The 14677-nt window shown below is 32.5% G+C and overlaps 2 protein-coding genes across 2 annotated transcripts; one reads left to right on the forward strand and one right to left on the reverse strand.

Moving 5' to 3' along the window:
- The first annotated feature begins 942 nt into the window (after positions 1-942).
- BEL1 (POX (plant homeobox) family protein) lies at positions 943-4830 on the forward strand. Its single transcript, XM_012231450.4, has 5 exons — positions 943-1226; positions 1385-2425; positions 2779-3161; positions 3760-3820; positions 4003-4830. The coding sequence occupies exons 2-5, from the start codon at positions 1433-1435 to the stop codon at positions 4636-4638; spliced, it is 2073 nt and encodes a 690-aa protein (XP_012086840.1). The 5' UTR covers positions 943-1226; positions 1385-1432; the 3' UTR covers positions 4639-4830.
- A 2498-nt stretch (positions 4831-7328) lies between these two features.
- Positions 7329-11183, reverse strand: LOC105645766 (uncharacterized). The gene is made up of 3 exons (XM_012231449.4): positions 9903-11183; positions 7799-8341; positions 7329-7698 (listed from the first exon to the last, which is right to left on the reverse strand). Exons 1-3 carry the CDS (start codon positions 10806-10808, stop codon positions 7591-7593), a joined length of 1557 nt encoding a protein of 518 aa, XP_012086839.1. The 5' UTR covers positions 10809-11183; the 3' UTR covers positions 7329-7590.
- Between the last annotated feature and the right edge of the window lie 3494 nt (positions 11184-14677).

Consider the following 14677-nt stretch of genomic DNA (forward strand, 5'->3'; position numbering starts at 1 on the left):
TTCACAGTCCCTTCTTTTGGGAACCCTTTTGGCACTTCCACCCAATCCCAGCATCTATTCTCATTTCTCTCTTCTCTTCCATTTCTTTTATTTATTTATTTATTTATTTATTTTTGGGTAAGTGGCAGTACACAGAACTAGTAGACTAGGAGTCCTAGTACTGCAATTTTTTACATTAGCCCCACCCTCACAGACAGTCACAGACACACCTCACCCTCTATTTTAATCACAGACCTCTTCTTCTCTATAACCCCATCTGAAAAAACCTGCACACAACTCGGGAATGATTTATTGGGATTCGTGTGAATTATAAAAATGGTTTGAGCAGCAATTTTTTAAAACTTTTCATGGTATTTAGGTGCTTTTTACTGTATTCGATCCAACTAATTTTTTTAAATTAAGATAATTTTTTATTTTTTATAAAAATTTATTAAATCACTTAACAGATATCAAAATATATAATTTATTCGAAAAGACCTTTTTATTTTCTCTGATTGGCGTTCTATAGATACTACAGACACTGTTTTTGCTCATCTCTACTGTTCTATAGGATAAAGTATTAGCTTGTAGACTGTGTTCTTTGATGGTGGGGTGGGGGTTTTTTGTCTTTTCCTTTTTGAAAAAAAAAAAATTGTATAATAGTTTACAATGATCATGAGCTTATTAATAAAGGCTACGTGGGTAGATAGAACAGGTCATGTGGCGGCTTGTAGTATGTGTAGCAGGCAAAGGACGATCATAACTTTCTGTTGGGTCTGTGTTACTAGTACTTTGTGAAGCAGGGGAGTTCTGCTTTATTTTATTTTTTTAAAAAAAAATAAAAGATAATTGAATTATTTTAATCACTTGTTAAATAATGTTTTTGGGGATATTTTTTTTTAATTATGATAATCTTTAATTGGTGGGTGTGAAATGATTGAGGGGGTTATATGGTTTTCTTACTAGGAAGTCTATTTTGGATGTATATATAACTTGCTGTATTGACCCACTTGAGAGCTAGAGAGAGAAATTGAAAATTAAAGAAGATGAGAAAAGAGAAATAGAAGAAGAAGCAAGTTTCAAATGATGATCATCGCTATAAGGCGTCATCATCACCTCTATCTGATCTACTTCTATTTCTATTTCTGAGAAATATGTCTGATCTTTTCTTCCATGGCATACCCATGTTTGCTTATTAACAGAAGCTCATCAAACAACTTCATGTCCACTCTTTCTTTCTGCAACTGGTAATTAAAGTCTTTCTTTCTTGTTTTTTTTTCATGCATGAAATAGTCATCTGCTAATAAATTTTCTTGATTGTTCTTTCTTTTTGAATTGTGATATTTAGCTTTGCTTTCAATTGTGTTTTCGGGTTAAGTGGATCCTAATGAGTTTCTAGTTGCAGAATCAAAGCACTTCACCTTTAAAGAAAAGCCAAAGCCAGAAAAGTTTGATGGCTAGAGAAGTGTTTGAAGATAAATCAAGAAACATGGTATCCTCATCATCAACAACAGGTTTTTGTTACTCAGATGTATCAAATAATAATCCAACAATCCAAACCCATATAGGAAACCAGATCCAAGCCTTTGAAACAAATCCAGAAATCTTCAACTTAACAACGGGCATGGAGATGATAGGGTTTTCAAGGAATCTACCGCAACAACAAAGTGAAAGTAACACTTCTGTTTTATGGAAAGGTTTTTTTAACAAACCAACAAGCAACAGTCATTCAATTGGTGGTGGTGGTGGCGGTGGCGGCGGCGGCGGCGCTTCTTCTTCCAAGACAATCAATGAATCCACCAGTGATTTTTATCAACACGACTTCAACAAACAAGATTTTACGAGTAATGGAAATTTAATGGTTGAAGGTGACTCTTCTAGTCCATGGCAAGAACACAGATTACTTGTTGATGATTCTTCTTTAAGATGTGTTTTTCCTTGTGAAGGAAGTGAAAGACCAAGTCAAGGTCTTTCACTTTCTCTTTCGTCAAACAATCCTTCTAGTATCGGATTACAGTCTTTTGAACTCCGAAACACAAGTAATCATCAAAATCAAGATGGTGATAACTCTCAAGAAGAAATGAGGTTTTTGAATTCGACTACTTCAAGAGATGGGTTTTTTGGTAAATCTACCATTAACATTCAACCACAACAAATTATGCAAGATGGGTTTTTAACAAAAGCTTCAAATTTGCATCAACAAGGACAGTTTCATCTTAGGAACTCAAAGTATTTGGGTCCTGCACAAGAACTGTTGAACGAGTTCTGTAGTCTTGGGACAAAGCAAACTGATCAACAAAGGCAGAAGTCTTATAAGAATACTAAACAGTGGGAAGAAGAAAATGGAAGTAGTAGTAGTAATTCTTCAAGAAAACAATCTCTTTACTCTCTTGAATTCTTGGACTTGCAAAAAAGAAAGACAAAGCTGATCTCAATGCTAGAAGAGGTATATATAATATAACCATATATGTTTGATCAAATTTTTTTTTTTATTTCATAAAGGTCCTTTCTTTTTCTGTTCTTTTTTTTTCCACCTAGAGAAGAAAGGGGACTGGACAACAACTTGCTTCTTGATCTTAATTATTAGTTAAAAGAAATTTGAGATTGAAACTTTTGACTTGGTATAGTTGATTAGTTGGGGTCTCCAAATTTGGTTCTTGAACTAATTTAGCGACTTTGGTCCTCTCCATTAATGCCCACATAGTGACAATTCTTGCTTTTCATATTACTTTGAGAAATCTCTCTTTTTTTCTATCTTTCCACTTATCATTTTCTTGGTTTAATGCCTTCTTTTTTCAGGTAGAAAGAAGATACAGGCACTATTGTGATCAAATGAAAGCTGTGGTCTCATCCTTTGAAGCTGTGGCTGGTGCTGGGGCAGCGACAGTGTATTCTGCTTTGGCATCAAAGGCTATGTCAAGACACTTTAGGTGTTTAAGAGATGGGATTGTGACTCAAATCCATGCCACCAAGAAAGCCATGGGAGAGAAAGATCCTGTTGCACCAGGAACCACAAGAGGAGAAACTCCAAGGCTAAGAATTCTTGATCAAACTCTCAGGCAACAAAGGGCTATTCAACAAATGACTATGATGGAAACTCATCCATGGAGACCTCAAAGAGGTCTACCTGAAAGATCTGTTTCTGTTCTTCGAGCTTGGCTTTTTGAGCATTTTCTCCACCCGTAAGTATCTCTATCTTCTCTATCTCTATCTCTTTCTCTTTCTCTTTCTCTTTCTACTTAATTAGGGTCTGACTAGAATTCGAACTTACAATTTCACTGCTATAAAAATTAACGGCTCTAATATTACTGCATAAAAACTGGATTGTTCATTTTTTTTTTTCTCTCTTTCTTGGCTCCAAGTCTATATATAACTATACTACAAAGTAGATTTAGTTAGAGAATCAATGTTTTCTCCAAATTAAACAATGCAAATATCTTGCTAGCTGTTGTGTTCTAGCTAGGACTGTAACTTCACACACACACAGACATACATGTATACATCACTTGGTCTCAACTCAATCATTTAATTTTTTTCTTTAAAAAATAAATGCAACTAATCTTGTTAGTTTCTACCAACCTCCTTTTGGATTCCATATTTCATGTTTGTTATATTATTTCTAATTACCCTTTCCATATTTATATTTCCTCGAGTGGATTTGATTCTATTTCATAGGGCCCATCTTTCTCTATCTCTTTCTTCTTTCTCTATCTCTTTCTATGGACATATATATACATATACACTACTATGTATGTGTCTAATGGTAAACCTTTTTTGCAGGTACCCAAGTGATGTTGATAAACATATCTTAGCCCGTCAAACTGGTCTTTCAAGAAGCCAGGCATGTCTCAATAGCTTATTCTGTTCATACATGAATTAATTTATATTATCAATGTGTAATATATCTTCTTAGGATCCATAATTTTAATATATAAACATATTATATAATAATCGCACTATAATATAAAATTAATTAATTATTTCGACACTATACCCTTTTGTTGTTTACATGTGATTGAACAGGTATCCAATTGGTTCATTAATGCAAGAGTAAGGCTTTGGAAACCAATGGTGGAAGAAATGTACTTAGAAGAAACAAAAGAGCAAGACAACAACTTGGCTTCCCCAGATGGAATTACTGAGCTTGAAGAAAATATCAATGGCAGGCCAAGTCAGAATCTTTCCTCAACAGATCAAAAACCAACACCTGATCAACTCATTCGAATCGACTCCGAATGCCTTTCTTCCATTATATCTAACCCTGATAAAAATGACACTTCAAAAACCAATAAATCTTTCCAAACCCACCATCTTCATACCCAGCAGCAGAATTTTGGAGCTTTTGGTGCAGTGGAACTAGACTTTTCATCTTATAATCACCAAAACGCGCCGGGTGGGGTTTCTTACGGAAATGATACTTCTGCTAATCAAAACTTCAACAATGGTGGTGGTGTGTCATTGACATTAGGGTTACAACAGCATGGAGGGAGTGGTGTGAGTTTAGCATTTTCTCCTGCATCTCAAAGCTCTCTCTTTTACCCTAGAGACCATATTGATGACTGCCAGCAAGTTCAGTACTCACTTCTAGATGGAGAAGGACAGAATTTGCCTTACAGGAATTTGATGGGAGCTCAGTTGCTGCATGACTTGGCTGGTTAAAATGGAATTGCTAAATTATTACCGGAAATAGTTGGGTTCGCCGGAGTTCTTGCCAAAGGATGGTGATGGTTGATGATAAAATAGTTTTATTAGGCATAGATAAAATACTCCATACATAATATTTATACATAAAGCTATAGTTAATTGGTTTCAGAAAAAAAATATATATATTGCTATGGAATAGTTTTTGCATCTCTTTTTATTTTTATTTTTTTTTTCCATTGGAAAGAACATATTTTTATTTACTGTTAGGCAAATATATTTGGATTGGAAGTGATTGATGCAAGATTATACAAATATTTCTTTCCTCTTATAAGCAGAAAGAAACTATTTGGCAAAGAATTATCCTGTTTTATTTGTCAATTAATATATTTAGGTAAGTTTCTCATCTTTTTGTTATTTCCAAAAGCTAAGTGATTGAACCGTTTGTGGCTCTTGTTTTCAGTTCAGACATTTATGTTTTTCTTTCTCAAAAGATTCATCAACATATATAGTCTGGTTGGTCTTCTCACACGTAAGAAGTGAAAGATTTTGAGTTCAAGTCACAAGAGTTTACATCCATTTAGTGATCAATGAGCCGTTAGACTTCCCAATGAATTAAAAAAAAAAATCTATATCTAGATTTTTTTTTTTATATATAAAGACGAAAAACAAAAAAAACAATTTAATAAGTTATTAGCAAAACAATATGGTCGGGACCTTGGTATTGGAGATTAAGACAATTCCTAGAAACAAATAAGAAAATATCATATTCATGTTGAGAAGAGTGGTCCCTGTTAATTCATCTTCTTTAAAAGATGATGATATTTCATTTCATGCCCATAAAAATTGCCTACTTTACGATTTGTCAACTTTGGCATTGTTTATGCTACTGCTTTTCATGATGGAAAGCTACCTTTTTAGATCAATATTAATATGAGTTTAAGGTGAAATTAAATTTACCATTCTAGTAATGTTTTTAAAATTGAATCAGACCACTTGATCCAACCAGCTAATAGTTGATTCTGGTATGATTTTATTTTATTTTATTATTTTTTTTTTTTTTTGGGGGGGGGTGGGGGGTGAGAAAGAGTTGGCACTAGCTTTGCCATTTTGAAGGTGACATATGAAAAAGCGTTGTTCTTCTTGTCTTTGTTTTTATTTATTTATTTTTTTTTTCTTAGAGACAAAAATTGGGCAACCAAGCGTAGTATAATAATATACCGAATTTCTTTTCTTTTCCTACATAAATTCACGTTAGCAGATTTATAGCATAAAAGGACGGATTTTTTGTTGTTCGAATAACCAATAGAATTTGTTTTCGATATAGTATCTATTTATGTACTTATTATTATTCCAATCGGAAAAGATAAGATTTTCTTAATCCGTGTAGATAAAGTTCACTTAAACATGTAATCTGCTTTTATTATGTAATTCAACCGTTTGTATGAAATCTATTTACTATTTCTTGGATTTGTTCTTATTATTAGTTACCTTGAGTTTTATTTTATTTTATTTTTGAGGTTAATCTGATTTTAATTAGGGTTTAAGAAAGTCACCAAACAGTACCGTGTGAAACTTCAGGTTAGGGTTTAGTTTATGACGGATTCAATTTCCAATTTGGGCATTAGAGGGATATATTTGGGCTTTTTTATGATATTGGGTTACTTGTGTTTGGGTCTCTCGTGAGCTTGTTGAAGATGATTTAGCTTTCTAATCAAACTGCAGGTAGTCTGTTGTCGTTTTCTTTGGAACGATTAGCTACTTAAAACGGCAGGAAATCTATTTCGTTATTTTGTTGTCATTATATTTAATCTCCTGGTTAAAATTTTCAAATCGAATCAAAAATTTTTTCATTAAATACAAACTATAATAAATGCCTAAATCAAAACCTGTTGGCAAAGATGGATTATTAATTTCCTTTTCTTTTTATAAAATGGTAGTTCTTTGGGCAGCATGTTTCATGTTTGGGAGCACTTTTTTTCTCCTATCCATCTTCTATGTAGAAGTAGTTTGGACTGGGCCTAGGAAATTTAATTATTGGACTGGACTGCCCCTATGTATACAGGTGAAAAGACGATAATTGAAATTGAAGGAGCAATAAATGATTCGTGTAAAGGCAATATGGGCCGAGTATGACACAATTGACCTTATTAAATTGTAAGAACACAGTTTATTATGTAGGGACAATTGACCTTCCTATCGTATCAATTTAACCCATCGACTGTATACGCACGTACCATATTAAAAACATATGATTTCTTCCTACTATATATATATATTTTTTAAAACATTTTCATGCTTTTTGCACCGACACTTTGCTATTTTAATATTTTCAATCATTTTATTATTATTTTTTTAAAATAGTATTTTTTTAGTAATGAGGGGAATCAATTAGCCATTAAAAAGAAGTGTCAAACACAATCCAACAACTACTAATTTTATTACTCCATTCACTATCCCTTTAGGCAATTGTTATCTTCTCTGGTAATCATTAATAATTAAATTAATTAAATGGGTCTATCTGGAGTCTTCTTATTCTAATTGAACCCACGTCTTCATTAATTTTTTAATAAATAAATAAATAATAATAATAATAATTGTTAACGTGGAACTTAAGCAAAATGCCATATACTGAAAAAGAGAGAATTGAGGCACATGGTTTCCCTTCCCTGCCCTGCCATAGATTCACTACATAGATCTTCCGTTCAGAATCAGAAAAAAATATGCCACTATTAGCTAAATAATAAATAACTGCAAAGTCTAGAACATTTATACTACATCTTTTATACTTCAACAATTTAACATATTTCTTTTCTTTCTTTCTCTTTTTGGCTGGTCAGACTCTACTCTGGGGTACATGTGCAAAATTGGCAACATGAGAAATCAATTAAAGAACTAAGAATTTGAGATTGAGAAGAAGAAGAAGAAAAAGGAGAAGAAGATACCATCCTAATGCTGTTCCGATTATCACTAAATTTCACTGACCTCACCTTCCCTACATATACCCACATCAATTGTAATAGTCTTTTTGTTATTTCGGTCCATATTCATCACCCTGCAACAGTTTCTTCTTGGAGACTGCCCAATACACATCCACAAACAAAGCATGTTAACTCCTAAGCAGAATTGCAAATTACAAGATGCAAAAACCAAGATGAGTAGTTCAAGAATCACTTACCCTGTCCCATAAATGCCGGTCAGGCTTCTTTTTAACCACAATCATGTCAAGATTAGTAGGATCAGCCATTTTCCACTTGCATACAGGGTGAGGAACACGATGCCTGGAGTACTCACTCACTGTTGTATTCAATGTAGAATCAAACCTTGCTTTTGTCATGTAGAAAACAAAGGGTTTCTGGCAAGGGTTTCGGCTAACTGGACGAGTGTTAAATGCATATGCTGTGTAATCAGCTCTTCTGTACCAATTCAAAAATGTTCTTGAAGGCATTTCTATTTCGCGGGGTGAAAAAACTCCCCGGAAAATTTGAACTGCAAAGCCCCAAGAAACAGAAATAGTCCATCTCTTAGATTTATCATAGCAGATGGATTGTTGCATTAGTCCTGCCGAGTCCAGCTTCATAGGTACCATTAGCCGCTTCAGTGCTTGAACTCGAGTTGCATTAGGGAAAATGGGTTCAACCACATCAAGGTGATGCAGTGAGACCAAGGGTGTAACAGGGTGTGCAGCAAGGAGTCCAAACAGGTTTCCATACACATCATACTGATTGTCAAAAAGAATAGTTAGGAACTTACAATCAACACTTCACAACTCATGAAATTACTAGAATGAAATTTACAGCTCAATAACCAATAAGCTTTGACTCAGTAGCCTTAGAAATTTAAATTCTTTCTCACAACTGTGAGATTGCATGTTCAAATTGGTTCCCAACATGAACCATTCTCTAATTGAAACAATCATTTTATCTTGACTTTAACCACTTATACAATAAGTGCACAAATACAATAAGTGCACAAATAGAATGCCAATCTCACGTAACCTGATTGATCACTCAACAAAATTAATCCCTCCCCATCCACCAAATATTGGTAGATGCACAAAGCAGGCCCATACTATAGCTCTATGCAGGGCAACCCACTGCTGTCGAAATTATCTAAAATTCTTAAGTTCCTAACCAATGCAATTGCAAAGCAAAGTATAGATTGATTAAGGTTTGGCATCAATAAATTTTAACCTTCTACATATCACAACGCAACAATAAATTTTAACCTCCCACATATCACAAGATGACCTAGTAGTGTCACAGGTGTTTTTCCATTAAAGAGCATATTATATTTTATCTATGGAGGCAATGCATGCCAAATTGCCAATAATGCACTTCATAATGAAATCAGATACCCCTGTTTAAAAAACCAAATCCTACAAGGATTCAATTTCTCATAATTTTATCTGTCAAATTTCATGTTTTGAAATGAGTAATGAGATATATGTAGAAAAATATATAATTTTGAAGTAATGAAATTCACGACGTTTCAATTTTAATATTGCAAGAATTACACTTATGTGAACTAGCCTCATAATCAAATTATATGAATATCATTATTATAATTTACATTTAATCACTTAATAATATATATGGAGTTCGGAATAATTCTTCGAGAAAAATTCAATTCAATTCTTCAATAAAATGGAATTGAAATATCCCTTAGGAGCTCTTCCAAAGCTAATCCCACATAGGCTCCGGTTGGAATTTGATCAAGGAGCGTGATTTACACGCAATAAGATACTCGTGTCAGGTGTAAACGGAATCACGTACAAAGTATAGCTACAACACGTGGGTCCCAATCCGCGACACCTATAAATAAACGGACAAACATTGAGCTAATCACCCGCTTGCGTTTGGACTAAAACCCTAACCCTCAATACCGTGAGTTTACGCACCAATCTTACCGTCTACGATAGTACCGAGACGCGATTACGCGTCTCGCCTGAAATTGCCCAAGACAGAAAATCCCCATATCAGGAAATATAACCAGAAGAGTTAATAAGCCTAATCCAGTTCATTAACAGACTGACAAATTGCACTAATTACTCACTTGACACCCCATTCCAGCAATTGAATGCAAATCAAAACTTCTACTGCTACAAAATACATCGGACGAAATTCGGCGATATGACTAAGAAAAACAAAAGAATCATCTAGATTAGGCGTCGATAGCTGTCAACAACTAAGGTAATCGAGATAGCTAAAAAATAGCAAAATCAAAACAGAAAAAAACAGAAATTAGGAGGAAAAAAAAAAAGAAAAACCAGAAAAACAAACCTGGTGAAAACCGGTTTCCTTAGTGAGTGGTACTCCGAGCTCGGCCATACAAGCCTGCATTCTATCATCGGATCCGTACAGTCCAGGGTATCTCTGTATACACCTATCTTGCATTTTAACAAGCGCTTTTGCTAATGGGTAGCTTATGGCAAACCCACCGCCACCATATGCCATTCCGTAAGAGAAATAGATGTTTTGCAAATGGGATTCCGATAAACTCCCTATATAATAGAACTGGTTATGGTCATACTTCCTCAAAACTCTAACCAGATTATCCGTTATAAAAACAGTGTCGTCGTCTCCCATCACGAACCACCGCACATTGTCGAGACCCAGACGCAAAGTTTCGGATACGATCCGAGAGATCCGGATCGCCGACCGGTGACCTTGCCGGTTCTTATATGCGAAACGGGAAGTATCACCGGAAATTTTAACCGGAGGCAACCCGTCTCCTTGTCGGGTCTTGACAGAATCATCTAACCACACAATGCCTCGCATTCCCTGACTCTTATTGAACCAAATCTTGATGTAATTTTGTCTCTGCTGCCATAGCTTCGCCGACGCAGCGATGCCAAAAACTACGTGTCGTATCTCCGTAGGTTGATCGGTTTCTTGATTACCTCTCCGGGGAATCGTTACCGTGTGATTTTGAATCAAGGACTGAGAACCATTAGAGGCCAAAGAGAGATGATGATGGGTAGAGAAAGGCTCATGGTCGCAGGCGCGTGAGGTGGCGACTAGTTTGAGAGTATAAACAACATAGGTAAGTGAAACAAATAGGATTAACCATACCATGAGTTTTGGAAGGATTCTAGTCTGTGATCCGGTACCAGAAATCGGGTTTCCAGATGGGCTCCTCATCTGATCCCAGATTATCTTCTCAGAATCTTTTGTGGACACTTTCATTTTTCTCTATTACTATTTTCTTTCAAAGGCTTCTTATAGTAATAGCTACAAAAATGTGAGTGGAGAGAAATTAGATTTTGGAGAATCTAGATGAATGTTTCTGAATTTAGAAGAAAAGAATGGTGCATGTCTCGATTGGGGTGAGAAAATGGAAAACATGAATTTAACCTGTGAAGGTTGCAAAAAAATCAAAAACCCACAAAGAGGAAATGAGAGAAAATGAGGGAAAATGCAAGGGATTGAAGGAAAATTTATTGGGTAGCGGGAGATGGGGAGTCAAGGTAAAGAGAAAAGGGTGTTGCAGTGAAAGTGAGAGAGCAGAGCATGCATAGCTGCCAGGTTGCACACTCTCTCCTAGTATTGTTGCTCCAGTGAGAGATGAATTATTATGCTTGAATATTTTTTTTAAAAGAAAAATAAAAAATAAATCTTCTTCTTGGAGTAAAAATAAGGTGTAATTACATGAAAGATTGAAGCGCCTGATTGTACACGTGTCAAGAGGATGGATGGTATGATTGATTGAGTCAGGGATTGGTCCACAAATATCGTAGGTGACCCACTTGTGATACAGGAGCCCTAAAAGTCCAAGTTTCTCGTGGCATCAAATAAATGGCAGTCGATTCTATTTTTACTATAAAGAGGCCTTATGTGAACCAGCGGCTTGATATAACTGTACTTAAGTAAGGAGTATTTCATTCGTATATGTGATTTTATACGCTGAATCAATCAAAAAATAGGTTTTCAAAAAAAAAAAAAAATATGAATATTTTATAATTTTTTCATCTTTTATTTAAATCCAAATATTACTGTGATTGGTTTAATATTTAGGTAGACTCGTATCTGTACCGTGCCGCCGGTGGGGTTACGTATTTTTCTATAACATTAAAATAAAAAATGAAAGAAAAATAATAAAAGTAAATAGCATTCCCTTATTATTTTATTTTCTACTATATTAAATTAAAATAAATAATAGCATAAAATTTCGCTAAGTTACTAACTCAATAGAGTTTATTATTATTATTATTATTATTATTATCCAATAGTACAATTTAAAAATTGATTAAGTTTGGAGTTGTTAAACTGCTGAAAAACAACTAACCATGGTTAGGTTTTGTTTAGTTTTTAAGAAAAATTACTAAAACAGAAAATAAAATTAATCTAAAATGTAAAAATCAGCACAAAAATTAGTTAATCAATCAATACCACTATTCATTTTCAGTAATTACATAACAACGGTACATCTTTTCTGCTACAAACATATCAACTATAATTTCCATAGGTTACATGTTAATTACAATTTTTCCAATATGAAAATATTCAACAATAAATTAGAAAATGACATTCTTATAGGCTATAGCTGCAAAAATATTCATAAGCGTATTAACTGCTGATATTTTTAATTTTTGTTACTGCAAAACAAGCATTTAAAAAATTAATTTTCATTACCATAATCAAGAAAAAAAATTATTTTCAGTAATTAATATAAATGGAAGGTAAAAAGTGTTTTACAACGAATTATAACATTTATGAAATTTCCTATTTCATTGAAAAATAAGATTCATGCATCTAAAAATATTATTAGATTAAAATTAAGTGGTTTAGTAAATTATATAATTAATAAAAAAAACGGCGGAATTGAAGTTATGATACAATTTATCAATTTCAGTGAAATTTATTTTTTTCTAAACAAAATAAAAAATCTCATAAATCAAAGTTAAATTTTATCTTTCAAATTTCATAATCAAACAAATTAAAAAAAAAAAAAACAAACTTTTTTCTTTTTTTGGAGTAAAGGTTCCTTTTTCATTATTATTAACTTTTTTTTTATGTCTGGCTTTAGTGTTGACATATTCTTTTTTTATATGGTAAAATTAGTTAGAAAAAATGTCAAAAATGAGTTAGAAAAAATGTCAAAAATAGTTAGGAAAAGGTATTATTATCTTTTGATGTATTACGTTTGATCTTAAACGCCAAGTCTAAGACTAAGAATCTTAGAAAAATAAAATTTATTTCCTACATTTTGAATAAATTGCAAAAAGTTTTAAGGGATATTCTGTTATAAAAATGGAAAAATAATTATTTACACTCAATATTCATGTCTACCCTATTCATCCACAACTAAAATCTGATACGTAAGAAAAACAATTAAAATTTAGTATTTATCTTTTTTAAAAAAATATATATAAATACTTTCATTTGTCAAAATAATTATATATAAGTATTTCTCATAAAAACTGATTTATTTCTCACAACTTGTAATAAAAATCATTGGTGCTCTAATTTTAGAAATTTTATTTTTACTATTTTTTAGATAGTTTCTGCTCAAATGTAGCTTGAGATATTTACATTTCAACTTTTAACTTAAATACGATTTTTCAAATTAATATTGGTTTTACTTATATTAGAACTTTTCTTTTTTTTATTGAAAAATGACAATCAAGAGTCTCATATTTGCAAATTTTCTCTAAAAAACAAATTAAAAGATGAATGTATGAATAAAAAAAAAGACAAAAAGATTAGCATATGTGACATGTGCGCGGGAAAAAAATATTAAATAACCAATTCTAATTTGTGATTAAAAAAAATTGAAAAATTAGCATATAAGACATTTTTATGAGATAGACTAATTAAACAAATAAGAAACTTTTTTTTTTTTTTTTTTTGCAGTATAGAAACTAATTTGTTAATTTATAATTAAAACGCAAATTCTAATTCAACGTCTAGAAAATTTATCAGCGTATATACTCGTTCTCATAACAGCAAGTCCCGAGTAGAATGATTCTCTATAACTATTTTACTTCTAATCCTTAATTAAAGTTTCAAAATTAATAATAATTCCACAAAATTTATTATTTTTTTATATCTCTTTTTATAATTCAATGTTAGTTTACCTACTTGGGCATGATGAATATGAGAAAAATTGGAAATAATAATTAGGGCCCTGCTGTCACTTGTGCTTTTTAAAAATATTTTGTTCCATCGAGGTTTTATCAATTCAAAATCGATCTCGTACAGGTTCAATTACAATAGTTTCTGTAAAAATCTATAGAATTTCGGTTGGTTTCATGAATAAATTTAATTTTAATTTTATTTTATATTTCAAAACTGAAATTAATCAATTTGATTTTATCAGATTCAACTATCAAAATTTAATTGGCTTAACTCATATGCACTGCCCCCAGCCCAGACCCCAGTATTTCTTTTCAATCAAAAGGGGGAGGAAATAACCCGACAAGAAGAAGCTGTCAACAACTAACTTCTTCAACTAGAAATTTTTGTTGTAACCCACTTGAAATTACATATATATTGTGGAAAAAATGCTTGTATAAGCTAACTTCTGAAAGCACTATCAAGTCTTTTTTGTTTCTATATAACAAAAATTAATCAATATATTTGCTAAACAAAACTTAATAAGTACTTAGTTCTCCTAAAACTAAAAATTAATTGATTAATTACTATAAATCACACATGCCGACACATAAGAGAATAACGTATTCATATTGCCACTGGTACTTGCGTGCCTACCGAAACTTGACATGTGGACGTGTGCCAATTAAACTGCCAAAACATATTTTTGAAGGCTGTGACCGTGACTCTGACATGTTTGGTAAATTTCAATAAATGTAAGTCTGGCTCGAGTTGAACTTTGTCGGTTACGATGGACCTCTTAATTTGCAATTTTGGATTTTTTTTTTTAAATTGCAAGAAAAAATGAGAGTTATACTTCTTATCGATTTATTAGTATATATAATTTGATTTGATATTTTTTTTATGTAGTATGTTAGTTCAAAGTTCGTCTGCATTATATAAATTCACATATTTTTATATCGTTAAATGTATAAATATATATTTTTACTTTATAAAAAAAA

This window comes from Jatropha curcas, chromosome 4, assembly GCF_041381405.1.
Source record: "Jatropha curcas cultivar XTBG-Jc1 chromosome 4, XTBG_Jcur_1.0, whole genome shotgun sequence".
NCBI lineage: Eukaryota > Viridiplantae > Streptophyta > Magnoliopsida > Malpighiales > Euphorbiaceae > Jatropha > Jatropha curcas.